Source organism: Nylanderia fulva, unplaced genomic scaffold, assembly GCF_048542155.1.
Source record: "Nylanderia fulva isolate GAGA-0341 unplaced genomic scaffold, ASM4854215v1 Scaffold69, whole genome shotgun sequence".
Classification (NCBI taxonomy): domain Eukaryota; kingdom Metazoa; phylum Arthropoda; class Insecta; order Hymenoptera; family Formicidae; genus Nylanderia; species Nylanderia fulva.
Window position 1 is genome coordinate 453,233 of NW_028190797.1, and position 14,551 is coordinate 467,783.

A 14,551-nucleotide genomic window follows, 5' to 3' on the forward strand; every position below is an offset into this window, starting at 1 on the left:
ATTATTTAATTAATATTAATGTTAATATAAAATTAATAATTACTAATTCAAGTAAAATTCTACAATAATAGCGACTATATAATAACGAGTTATATATGAATAATAAATAATGAATACCTTAATAATTTAATTTTGATTAATGATTAATTCAAACATAATGAATAATATGTATAATAATTATACATAACACACATTTATACACATATAATTCATTTAAATAGTAGATAACATTCCAAGCGATTTAAAGAAATATTTATTTTATAATAATATCTAATAATACAATATTTATTCTATATAATAATCGTTGTAATAACTTATTCACAAAGTTTATCATTTAATCTCTTTAAATTTTAATCTTTGAAAAAAATTGAACTTAAATCTTTAATTTAGGTTTAGACACGCGTTTTTACTTGATGAAAAATCTACGATAAATTTTTGCTTTACTTCAAAAGAGGTTTCAGGATGCGATAATAGAACCATGAACGAAAATGGCTGTTATCACTATACGTATTATTCAGCTATCTATCGCAGCTTATATTCCCGTATAAAGAAATTGGGTATTGTCGTCTCTATCGGCTTATACGTGAAAAATTTAGATTCTTATCGATAGTCTAGAGCCGTCGTAGTACTCTGCCATAGAATAATATTATATATTATATATTATCCTCTTGAAAAGATATTCGCACCACGAATAAAAAGAAGTAATTATTCATTTTAGCTTTGTATACATATATACAAAATGATTTTAGTGTGCAATATTCTATCTCGATTGTCAGAAACGTTAAATAGAAAAAATATAAAAAAATATAAAAAATTTACTGTTAAAGAAACATTTATACAAATGAATTTATAGCTCTGTTTCTAATAGCATACAGATAAATAAATTTTTTCTCTGAATAGTGAAAGCAGACGTTTTACGTAGATATGCGAATAAACTGGGGTTGCAAATGATATCTTGCAATTGATAGAAATATTTTATCGTCGGAGCAAAGGATCGTGCAACAAACATAAAAATGTGTGATAAACAAAGAAACACGTAAAAGTATAAAAACAATCGAAAAGGCTGTTGAATACAGCGTTTACAGGGAAAAAATACACCGCAGCAAAACGAAATACTTTCTTAAACGCAAAAACCACTACTTTTGGTAAATTTTATTTAGTGATTCAAAACTTAAATAGAAAAAAGCTCTAACATGAAAGAGATGATAATATAATTATGTATTCTATAAAGCTTTGTTATAATCCCTGTGTAACACAGATATTATTTTACGAAAAAATAGAAAATCCGTCTATAAGCAACTCTTGTTCGCGGTAAAAATTAATATAATATAATTAAATGTTTTTACAAAGAAAAAATAATATTATTTATTATAAACACGCACCTTGTAGGATACATTTAGCAAAATAAACGTAATGAATGTGCATTTATTAAATTGAGTAAACTATAGGAAAACAAAAGTGTATAATACTTGTAGTAAAAAGAGAAAAGATAATAATGTTGTTGTAACATGAGTTGGACGCTACGCAACGTAATTTAATGATTTCGTCGGTGGCATAAGTACGATAAAAAATTTGCATTATGGTTGAACTTTTCCCAGAGCGAAATATAATTCCGAGAGATAAATTATGTTGATTATATAAAATATATCTTGCAAAGTTGACCAAACATTAAAATGACAATTTGAAATGACATAATACATGACACGCATAATTTAATATATTTTATAAAATTATGAGAATATTTTTATTGTATATATTTTGTCGTAATTCACGTAAAAATTTTCAATTGCGTTTAATTCCAACATTCGTTTATTAGTGGCGGCAAGATAATATGATCCTGTTAACTGGTTAATATTTGATTCTTTATAATATTTTGCCTTTTTTTAATAGAATTAATATATTGTATACAAAACTTTTTTTTTTATGTATTTAATAAAAATGCATTTTATATTTTTCAAAAATTTAACATCTTTAAAAATACTCCCACTATTATTATTTGTAAAAAATGTTTAATTTTTTTTAAATGAAAATAATTAAACAGATTCTTTTGTCGAATCCTCATACAAGAGAAAAGTTAGCACAAGAATGTTAAACTAATTTGTTCGATATACTTATTTTATTATTCCTAATTTAAGAGCTTGAATAGAAATTAAATATCGATCAATGCAAATGCAACTCCATTGTCGGAATCATATTCAAATTACTGTGTATACATATTTATTGCACTGCTAAATTTTCATATGCTTTCGCCAGTATTGCGTCAGCAGTTACAATTAATCACAGATTAATGTTCCACTTTTGTGCTTTACTTTTAGTTAAATATTAGTAGCGATCAACAATGATGTCTGTTCAGTATTCGGTTTGTACATTTCTACGTGGTAATATTTCATGCTATTTAATTTCTATAATATTTATATCGTTTATATTGGTTACCTGCACGCGCATACATACGCGATATTTACAGGGGGTAGACAAAATAATGTGAACACCTGTGAAAGAGAGGTATTTATATATGTACATTAATTAAATGTTGGGCCACCATTTGCCCCCTTTCCAATGTTATCTCATTCTTCCATCCGCCAATTGCCTTAGAGATAGATGTTGAAGGAGGAAATCCGCTTCTCAATCTTCTTCAAAACTGCCTACAGTTCGATGATATTAAGCCATTAAACCCCAGACACTCTCCCTGGTCAGCATAATTACCAAACCCAATTATCATCGAACCACTATAGGCAGTTTTGGAGAAGAGATTGAAAAAACGTTTAATTGGCTCAATGATATTCAAATTTGGTAATTGTGCTGGCCAGCGAAAATATTTAAACATCTTAATAGCTTAATATCATCGGACAGTAGGCAATTTTGAAAAAGTGAGAAACATATTTCCTCCTTCAACAAAGCAATTAGCAGATATAAGAATGAGACAACATTCCAATTAGAAAAAAAGCAAATGGTAGCCCATCTTATTAACAAACAAATATAAATACCCCTCTTTCACAGGTGTTCACATTATTTTATCTACCCCCTGTATGTACCAATAAATAATAGTTGCAATAATGTATACGAAATATATGTAAAAGCGTACTTCGAGCTCTCACAAGTTTGATCTTTCTCATACCAACTAGTGAATGCGCACTTGCGAAGTGGTTTACGACAAATGAGCGAGACGTATCGGAGAAGCGGGAGAGGATAGTTCGACGTTTCCATAGACAAGCAGCCTGAGCTAATTTGCATTGCGGTAGAACGTTTCGTGTTGAAGTTGGCTGCATCCGGGTGGCCAACCGTGGCACTTCATGTCGATCCATGAAACGTCGATACACTCGGTATCCGTCGCTCGCGGCATACGCGAAGCTAATAACCAGAGCAGAATGTTTCGTGAGAATAATTTGTAGTTTGGTCATATATGCTTTATAGATATTACCTCTCTCTTTCTTCTCTTCTCTCTCTCTCTCTCTCTCTCTCTCTCTCATTTTCTGTTTAACACTTTGTGTAAATACTTCGTAACACATCGCGAGTATAAGCCCAGCAAACACCGATATATAATTGTTACATTGCTATAATAAAACACAATATAACAGGTAATATAACGTGTACGTTACATGTAACATCCATGTTAGTTGTAATTTCCCACTCATAGATGTAACATTTTAATATAACATAGTATATTACATTGTAGTTATATTGTCATTATATACCAAATAGCACATTGATGTATTGATAAGTCAGTGCTATCTTGGGATATAATGACAATATAACTACAATGTAATATATGTAATATTAAAAATGTTATATCTATGAGTGGGAAATTACAACTAACATATACGTTACATGTAACATGCTTAAGTATATAACATTTATATACTGTGTTTGCTGGAAAGGTTTATTTCATTTATTACATCCATTTATTATTCCATTTATCTTCCTTTAATTTCAAAATTAAGAGCAAACTTTCTGTTATACATAGACGTGAAAAGGTACTCGATATGTTTTTCGTATCTGAAAAGTTTTGGAAGTTTTGCAAGTTGGAAGTCAAAAGTCACGATGACTTCAAGTTTAACATAGTTCCGTACCAGTTATTAATTCTCTGTAATCTATATGATGAATTGCTATACATTAAGGCGGTTTTTCCGACAGTTCGAGTTGACATAATGTATAATAAATTATTATTACACTAATAACGAAATTATAGGAATATAAATTACGTCTTTGCAGAGTCAGCTTTCAAAAGGGAGTCAATATAACTTTCGTCTATTGAAAACTAATAAATGAATCTGGAAATTAGAAAGTCATGTATATAGAAGCTGTCGTTAAAATTTCCAGCATCTACCGCGGGACGGTCCGCATTGGTTCAGAATATCTCGCGAAAAGACGGCGCACTTTGGGGCTCTTAAAGAGAATAAATTTAACTCACGCGAGTGCCAGAGCGCGCGCGACTGTTTCCAAAGACGATTAAACTTCATAAGCGGACCGTTCTTTACGTCTCTCTCGGATAGGCGACAAATCCATGGATTAAATCAAATGCGCGATTCGCGTCTCGCGCAGTCCGAAGGGGAAAATCCAATCTAATAGAGGGAGGCGACGGAAAGCGGGATTCTAAGGCGCGCGCAAGTACTTATAAATGGAGAACGAATCATTCGGAAAACTTTTGCGCGCACATCAAACAGGTTGGGTTGTGTGCGATCAAACAAAAAATTCTATTCTCGAAGTAAGAGGATTGTATACTATAAAATCCCTCTTAACAGATTCTTAAGGGTTCAGAATTTCTCTAAAATTATTCTAAGAACATATTCTTTGTATTAATAACAAACATTGTATGTTTTTTCCATGTGGACCGTTTATTTCGCGTTATATGGTCATATACATATACAGGGTGCCTCAAACCACCCGCACACCCCTTTTCTTTCAAAAACTAAGCATTTTAGAGAAAAAATGTTTTAGACAAAAATGAGTACTCCATGAAAAAGTACATTATTATAGGGTTTTGGAAAGCTGTTGAGATAACCTACAAGAATATGTAATGAAAAATAGATAGTTCCATTTAAAAAATTGAAGTTGATCTTTAAATGACTTTTCAAGATCAAATCAAACCATCTTATGTTCTCCTCAAAACCATAAAATTTTTGTCTAAAACGTTTTTCTCTAAAATGTTTAATTTTTCAAAGAAAAGGAGTGTACGGGTGGTCTGGGACACCCTGTATAGCATGGTATTATATTGCAATTACATTGCAGCAATGTTACAATTTTGCAAGTTGCAATAATATAAAATTGTAAACATTACGGAACGTATAATTGTAATATTTTATGAAAAATGTTTGGCAACATTGCAAAATTTATAAAAAACGATATTCAGTAATTGTTATAGTTCCTTTATTTACCACTATGCGACGCGCGATTCATTATTTATCTTGTATTTTAGTTTTAGTCAGGAGAATTATATAAAGTTGAAAAATTGACTTTAAGATTAGATATCATACTTGTTTTTATATCAGTTTAGTTTTTCTGACTTTTATGCAGGGAATTCAGATGTTGAAGTACTGATTGCTCAGAAACCGGATCGATAAATGTTTGAATGAGTGAAAATCTATTCATTGTACTATTTAATATTGTTATCGCAATGTATATAATGTTTTAGTTCATTAGAAAAGTGAATGAAGAGTTAATAAGTATAAATAGCTCGAAAAAGAAGACTTAAAAAAAGTACGTGTAACATAACCTAATAATTTAATCATTCGAAATCCAAGTTTCGTGCTTCATATTCATTATATAATATTATGTCTATGCTTTGTTTAAGGTCTTTCTTTGCCTGTATATTGTAAAATAATAAACTTTTTTATATTAATGTATAAATAAATCCCATTTCGTCTATTGTTACAGCAACGTACATGGTTATATACAGTGTTGTATGACTTATAATGCAGTATAGTGTTTGTTACTGAATGATGTTAATTTATTAAAAGAATGGATGAAGATAATACGTAGCTAGAAAAAGAAGACTTAAGCAATTTAAGAGAAAATATTCATGAGTAAATAATGTGTAACAAAACCTAATTTAAATGTTTAAGGTTCAGCTATCTTTTTATATAATATTTTTATGTTTTCATTGCCTTCTTTGCCTGATGTACAATAACGTACTCTTTTGTTAATAAAAATAAGACCCATTTTGTCTACAATAATTTAAATTAGGAATATCTAATACTAATCTTTACAAAGGATTTAATTCTTTCTTAAGGTAAAGATACTTATTAGGCGCCTATTTCAAGAATTTTTTTTACAAATAAAAATTTCTCATTCTGTAAATAAGAATACAATTTTTTTCAGTAAAAGTTCGTCGTTTTTTTGGCAACGTATAATTTATCGCACAAACGTTTTTTGAAGGAAGAGGGGGAGAGAAGATTTTCGCATTTATGTCGCGCGCGCACATAAACACAAAACACACACATGGCAGCCTAAAAAGCCACGATCGAAACGCGACGACAATGCGTCACGTTCCGTTCTTCCTCGAGAGATCTCACACGAACGCGCGACGGCGGCGGGTACACAATGCCGCCATTATGACGCAGGGAAAACGAATTTGGGAAAGTTTCCACGATGCGTCAGGTGCTTGACTTCTCGGCTGGCCTCGGGGACAAAACTGCGAAAACGGTTGAATTCGTCCGTTCTAGTAAATCCATCCGTTTCGCCGATAAACTTTTCCACAATTTTTATTCGAAAGAATCACTGCATTTATGGCGGAAAAAAGAACTATACAATGCGACAATAAAAACTATCTTTGTACAATAATTATTAATAGAAAAAAAATGAATAATTTAGATTGTTATAATTAATTGTTTTAAAATTATCGCAACATTAATATTATTTTAGACTTATCTTTTAAATCTAATTTCTTCAATTTATATATATGTATATATATATATATTTCTTAATATTTTAAGATTATTTTAAACTTAATTTTTACCTCCCTCTTTAGAAAAGTGTAATTTATCAGGGAGGGATACAAAAGTTTATGTTTATATAAGAAACACTCTTAATTTTCGACAAAGAATTATCTCCTAAAATTTTTCGCACTTATTCAAATACACCCTGTATATATGTATGTGTTTAAGATAAAGAGAAAGATACATTTAATCATTTTATTATTAATAGAATATTTCCAGATATTAAAAAAATTAGTGACTCAAATTGGGATGCAAATTAAAAAAAAATATACGCCCGTTTGTCATTAACAGAAAATCTTTTTAGTTTGAGAGAATTTCTAGAAATACTTAAGAATATCTGTTGAGAGGAATTTCGAGAATACAATTTTTTCGATGATAGCGACAAACGATCCGCAAAATTTCAATCTAAAGAATGTCGTTTGCATGCGGGCAGACGCGAAAAACTATCGAGAGATATCCGATAACTACAAGGCGCAGCTCTGCGACATAAAAAAGGCCGTTCCTGAAAAAAGGCCTCATGGAATTTTGCGTTTTATCGCCGTTGTTACTTTTCGTTCCTCTGCGCGTGCCTATCTATGATATCGGTGTTTCATAATATCACGGCGTATCAAGAATATGTAACAACGTTTCATCGTAATACGTGTGTAGAGATATGTGTATGTGTGTGTGTCTGTACACGTATATACGTTTTTTAATATCACTTCTCAACTTCTAATTAATTTGGATACTGGCTGAACTAGCGTAATAACTCGCGACACTCTCACGTGTTTTTTATCTTTCGCTTGATATGTGAATTAGAGAAAAAAATTATTTCATTTCTTCTTTTTTGTTTATAGTTAGCAGAAATTATTCTGTCGAGCTTCACTTTATTCAACGCTGAATAATTATTTTTGCTTTTAATAATTGCGTTCGAAAAGGAAGAAGCTGAAGAATTCAAAGCAAGAATACAGAGTACACTCACATAATTTGCTCTCTTCGAATATTAAAGTTAAATTATCGGAAATTGTTGTCGCACCAATTAAATACTTGTTTCGCTGTTGCTTCAAACTCTGCAATTATAAATTAATTTCGATGGAAATTTAACGTTATACTTTTTATCGATATATCTATAATACATTTAATGGAAAACTTAAACTTAGTTTTAGAAATCATGTTTTAATTTACGTTTTAATTATTATAAAGGAATATTAAAATCGCTTTTATAATCTCGTGCATTTAATACTCAATCCTTAAAATTTTGTCTCGCATTCGATGTATTATTTTATCGAAGGTCTGCTAAAATAAATTCTCATGAGCGTAAAGGTAAATTTAAAAAACATTCCAATATAAAATATGCAAGACGTTAGAAATAATTTTCAAAATTCAAAACAAAAAAAATTTAATTTTTTAATATAAAAAAATTTCTTGTTTTTAAAATCGATAGGTTTGCACTTTGTTTTTATAAGTACTTTAATCGTGGAAAAGCATTTATTATTCCATTCAACCAATAAAAAGAAAAGGGGTGCAAAAATAATGTTTTATCGATAAGACAGGACGACATTTGGGATCCCCTTAAGCCCTGATTTTTCACGCTGAAAATACGACAATCATGGAGATGTACATATTATACATATGTATGTATGTAATCTCAGACTCAGACGTGACATTTTGCTCGCATATATAGGTCACCGCGATCAACATAATTGCGCACACTCACCGCTCTCTGCGGACGGGTAAATGTTAAAGGCCGAGTCCTTTAACCAAGACGTGACCGCGACGTACTCCTTGACGAAAGCCGGTATCTCGCACCTGAGCACCCCGGTGTTGCCCGCTAGGACATAGGCGTCTCGCACTTGTACCTCGTACTTCTGGCGTACCACTGGAAAAGAAAAATTATTACGGCCGCTTGAACGGAGAATGAATGCTCGGGAGAGCAGAAGAATGCGCGGGAAGGGAGCGAGAAATGGATCGCTATCGTTCTCCATGACAAAGGATCACGGAATGATAAAAAATCAAGAGAAAGAAAGAGGGAGAAGAAGTGGAGAAAAGGGAAAAAATTATTTCGCTGGGAAACGGAATGTCGGAGTATAATGCAGACGAAAAAAATGAAAAGAACCGTACCGGAAGTGAGATCCTCTTTTCTTCGATGGATGATGGTTGCGACGCTTTGCTTTGTATGGGAGTCATTGTCTTGACAATTTCGAGGAATATTTCGAGCAAATCGGTGTATCTAAGCTTTTCCGAAAGAATTTTGTTCATTTTTATATGGGTTTTTGGACCCAGGGATGAGACATGTATCAAATTACAGGTGCATTATGAGAGGATCGAACATTTATAGATGCCATTGTCCAAAACACTTGCCGATCTATGTTAAAACGTCATCATTACAGGATGTTTTTACGCTTGCAATAAACTGATGATTTTTTATTTTGCAGTCGAACATGATTCCCAGAATTCTTGTTCTTTTTGTATTCATCTTTTCCTAAACCTAACCTAAACTTAACCTAACCTAATCCTAACCTAAAAATTTCTTTTTCGCATCCACGAGGAGCAAAAATGATGCTTATATCGTTGGCTGTTATTTCCATACCATGTCGGTTATTTGATATCTAGGATAGCCTAAATATCTTATTCAGAAGGTACATATACCTTCTGAGCCCAGTATTTGTTAATTTGGACAGTTCTGATGACGAGCTGTTAAACGAATAAATGACATCATCATTATAATTAGGCTGGGGTTTGAAGATCCAGGATTATTTTTTAAAAATATTACCCTTATTATCTAAAATTATATATTTTTATTATATATATGTTATATATATATAATTAGGCCTGGGAAAAGCCCAAATAAGCGAAGTTTTTTGTTTTTTATCGTCTCGTTACGTGAACAATATAGAAATTAATCTGTGTTCGTAGAAACAGAGATGGAAGCGAAAGGAGAAGCGGAGAATCGAATATGACGATTTAAGGAGACAGTGAGAATGAAACGTGTCGCACGACGATATATCGGGGCGATATAACTGTGTTTCTGTAAGCAATGCCGGATCCGAGTGATGAATATTGCTCTTCCGGCGAGCTTCCGAGATCGAGGAAGGCGACCGTCTCTGCTGTTCGCGTGATTAATAATGTCGCCTGTTTCGCGTAGCAAACGCAACGATTTTTCGACAAAGCTCTGGGAATCAATTTCTCTTTTCGTGAAATTTAAACCATTTTAGATTATCGTATATTCAACATCAAAAATATTTGATGTCAGATGAAATAAACGAGTATTTATTTTTCAATCTTGATCAAGTTTTTAAATAATATATTCAAAATTGCTTGACAAATTTTAAAAAATAGGTATTACATAGATATTACATATTATTAGGTATTAGATAGATATTACAATTATTTTCAACGAATTATTAGTAATGATTAAGATAATTAAAAAACTTATAAATAAATAAAGCAGTTAAGGATCTAAAAATCCGCAACAAAAATATTTAATAATCCAGTTGAGCTTTTTGATTGGTTGGTATCATTATTGATTCGTGAAAATTCTTTTTCCGCTAACGCGACAGATGCAATTTCCGTGAAAAACGTGTAATACGATTTTATATTGCGCCCCATCGAGATATCTTGTCATCTATTTAACCAATTCGCAATATTCAATACTAATTATAGTTTTCTTAATAAAGGCTTTTTATCGAGAATATATTATATATATATATCGAAAAAATTGTATTATTGAAATAAAAGAACTATATATCTACTATAAAAAATCCCTATATTGTAAAACAAGTATAATATTTCTAGAACTTCTCAAGTATTTTTTTTTCTAGAATTTCTCAAAAATGTTTCTAGAACATTCTTTAAAACTAATTATAAGAACACATTCTTTGTTAATAACAAACAATTGTATGTTTTTTATGCAGATTGATTGGTAAATATATATATATATATAGTATTAATGTTACAATTTAGTCCAGTGAAGGTTTCAGCAACGTAAGAGACTTGTTCATGAGAGTAACATAACCTAATTTAATCTATTCGTGCCTCATGCTCAATATATCTCTGTATATATTATATCTATGCTTTCTTTATAGTCTTTTTATGCTAGAAAATAATGTACTTTTTATTAATGTAAAAATTAATCTCATTTCGTTTATTGATTATCATACAGGTAGCAAATGTACATCGAATGGCATTATTTTGACGTTGAATGACACCATTTTAACGTCGGACAATGTCATTTTGACGTCAAATGACGTAAATTTTTTACTTAGGATAATAGCAACATACATGGTTATAGTATAGTGTGCAATTTGCAGTGCAATACAGTGTTGTCACTAAATAATTTTATTTTATTATAAAAGAATGAATAAAGTTAATAAGTATAGCTTCAAAAAGAAGACTTAAAAAAACGACTTAAGAAAAGTATTTACAAGTAACTTGTAATATATATAACCTAATTTAATTGTTCAAAATCCAGATCTCTTATTTTCTACATATCTACATTCATATGCTTTTTTATGTGATCTTTCTTTGTTGTAAAATAAGTAAAAATATCTGAAACTAATTATAAAAGGATTCTTCTCTTAAGGTAAGAGGATCCTTTTGATGTCTATTTAAAAATAGAATATTTTTAAAATAATTGAGAAATTCTTACAATACAGCGAATACAGCTTTTTCATTGTGATAATAAAGGACGCATTTTATTAATGTCGTAGCGTCGGCACTTTTTTCTCGTCTCATTGCTTTCCACAAATACCAGCTACTCTTTAGACCGTTGGCATCGGTAATTAGTGTTCCATCTTGATGATTTTTCTGGAAGCTCCTTCGGCAACTTTCCATCCTTTTCAACGCGATAATCTATCTCCCTCCCCTCAATTCTTTATCCAAGCGAGAATTTTCTTTCCGTTAGAAAACTCTCTGTTCACCAAATGCTCGCTAAATGCGGTAAGTGATATTTGGAAGAATCGCACATTCTTACAGCCGCAAAGTAGAAAAGTGAAGAAATCGCATGGTCGTTTGTCTCGTGTAGTACAGGATGGTCTATATCCACATTCGATAGATCGATACATTCCTCGTGAAATTACGCGGCAGGACGCGTTCGATTTTTCATCCGCAAAATTCGTTTAGATATATCGCAGAGCGCGTTGGATTTCTTTCGGTTGGAGGGTTCTTGTTTCATATCTGACCAAAATATACGGCGCTCTCTGTTTCTACTGTATCCATTCACCAATAAATTTCGCGCAACTAATTGGGAAAAATTGAGCTATAAAAAACTCGAGATATAAGTTGTTTATATACATTTGTAACAAACGTATAAATCATTAATTATGATAAGATCACGAATTTCGAGTATTACAAATTATTGTCATTTTTTCAGTTGATTAATATTATATTAATTTTTTATATAATTATATAGTTCAACAAATAAAGAAGAAAAATAATTATTTTCTTTAATATTTTATTTACACCGAATATAATATTTCAGTTAATAGAAAATTACTTCTTCAAATTACTTGTTACAAATTTGAAAAATTTCTGGTTAAACTCATGAAAAAAAAAGATATTTTAATGCATATTTTAACTTACGATATGTTGGGGAAATTTTGACATAATCAATATTAAATTTGTTAGAATTTCTAGCTTTCAAAAGAATTTTTTTGTCAATTATAATTAATAAGACATTTATAATTAATATCTTTCTTACCATTATATCGAGTTTTATGACGTCGAAAGTAAAAAGTTTTATTTTTGCTCTCTGAAATATATAAAAATAATTTTTTGACATTTTTTAAATTCAAAATTTGTTTATGTTACATGGTTAGTAAAATATGCCAAACTTTTTTTGATTCATGAAATAATAAATAAGTGTCAGTTGATTAATCGTTTTAAAATCTATTTTTGCTGAAAATATAAGACATATGCAGATGAATATATGCATTTATTAATATACGAGTTTTTAACAGAGAAAAAAAATAAAATAGTATATTCTGACGTATATTACACGTACACGTTACAGGATTTTTAATTTTCAAAAATATTTGTATTAATAAGATATTGATTAAATGTGAGATTTATTATAAGTTATAAATTAAATTATTAAGAATCTATCAAATATAATTTTTAATATTATATATATATATATATATATATATATATGTATGTATGTATTGACATTTTTTGAATTCAAAATTTGTTTATGTTACATGGTTAGTAAAATATGCCAAACTTTTTTTGATTCATGAAATAATAAATAAGTGTCAGTTGATTAATCGTTTTAAAATCTATTTTCGCTGAAAATATAAGACATATGCAGATGAATATATGCATTTATTAATATACGAGTTTTTAACAGAGAAAAAAAATAAAATAGTATATTCTGACGTATATTACACGTAATCCATATTATTAAACATTGAACGTGATTAGTTATTTTTAAAAAATGTTTTATTTCGATGTATTTCACAAGAATATAACTCATATAAAGTTTCATCAACTCATCAAAGTTAAGTATGCTTTAGGATTTTTAATTTTCAAAAATATTTGTATTAATAAGATATTGATTAAATGTGAGATTTATTATAAGTTATAAATTAAATTATTAAGAATCTATCAAATATAATTTTTAATATTATATATATATATATATATATATATATATATATATATGTATGTATGTATTATTATTCAATCCTGAACTAGTTTTCTTATTGAACACGAATCTGATATTAAAATAGAAACTTTAAAATAATAAAATTAATGTAAGTTTCAAAATTAAAGCAAAAAAAATGAATTTTTGCATATTTTATACATACAATATACATACATATTTTACACATACAATATATAATATATATAGTGTGTGTATTAGTATATTTGAATTTGTCATTTTTCACATTAGATTTATATTTACCAATCTGAAAAATCTTAATTTTTCTCCACGTTACATAATATGATAGTTACGATAAAATACATAATAATAATTACTTTTTACAACTTTAATCACAAGTTTCTCAAAATTGTGACAAGATGAGACAATTCAAAGATCGTAATCGTATATTAGTGTTTTATAAAAAAATATAAGAAATAATAATTATATTGTATATTCCTTTTTATGTTGAAAACAATAATTTTTAAAAAATTCTATTATTAAATTTTCTAAAATTTCTTTTTATAAAATTTCCGTTCTCTCTCTTTTTCTTTCTGATTTAGATTAGACTTGGACCTAATACTTCTCATTTCACCGCATGTTTTCGTCGCATCTTATACATGCGTGTGTAAATGCGCTTTGCAGCTCTCGTGGTAAACCGCGAATTTTGATATGGACAGTGAGCGTCGGTTGTTAGCTATAAATAAGCACGAGTTTAGGGTCATCCATTTACCGCGATAGCAGATGGGGAAGAAACGAAAATAGGGGAATCCCCTCACTCGCGCGATAAATATAAGTTGGCTTAGTTCTGCGCAAGAGGGCGCGATTATCTTCACCGATAGTCAGGAGTTTAAAATGTCATTCCGAGAAAACGGTCGATTACATTTACCCCTCGGCAGGAACGAGAACTTCAAGAAGGCCAGCTTGATTTGATAATGCCGAAGACTGTTGATTTTTCGCCGTCAAACTTCACGGACTGGGCCATTTGAAACGCGCGGAA

At 30.0% G+C, this 14,551-nt stretch overlaps 1 protein-coding gene across 1 annotated transcript in view; it reads right to left on the bottom strand.

Moving 5' to 3' along the window:
* Positions 1-14,551, bottom strand: part of LOC114942144 (cell adhesion molecule Dscam2) — a 250,788-nt gene that overhangs the window by 118,958 nt on the left and 117,279 nt on the right. The window contains 1 exon segment of the mRNA XM_085488400.1: positions 8,629-8,790. Coding sequence (XP_085344526.1) covers positions 8,629-8,790 — 162 coding nt within the window.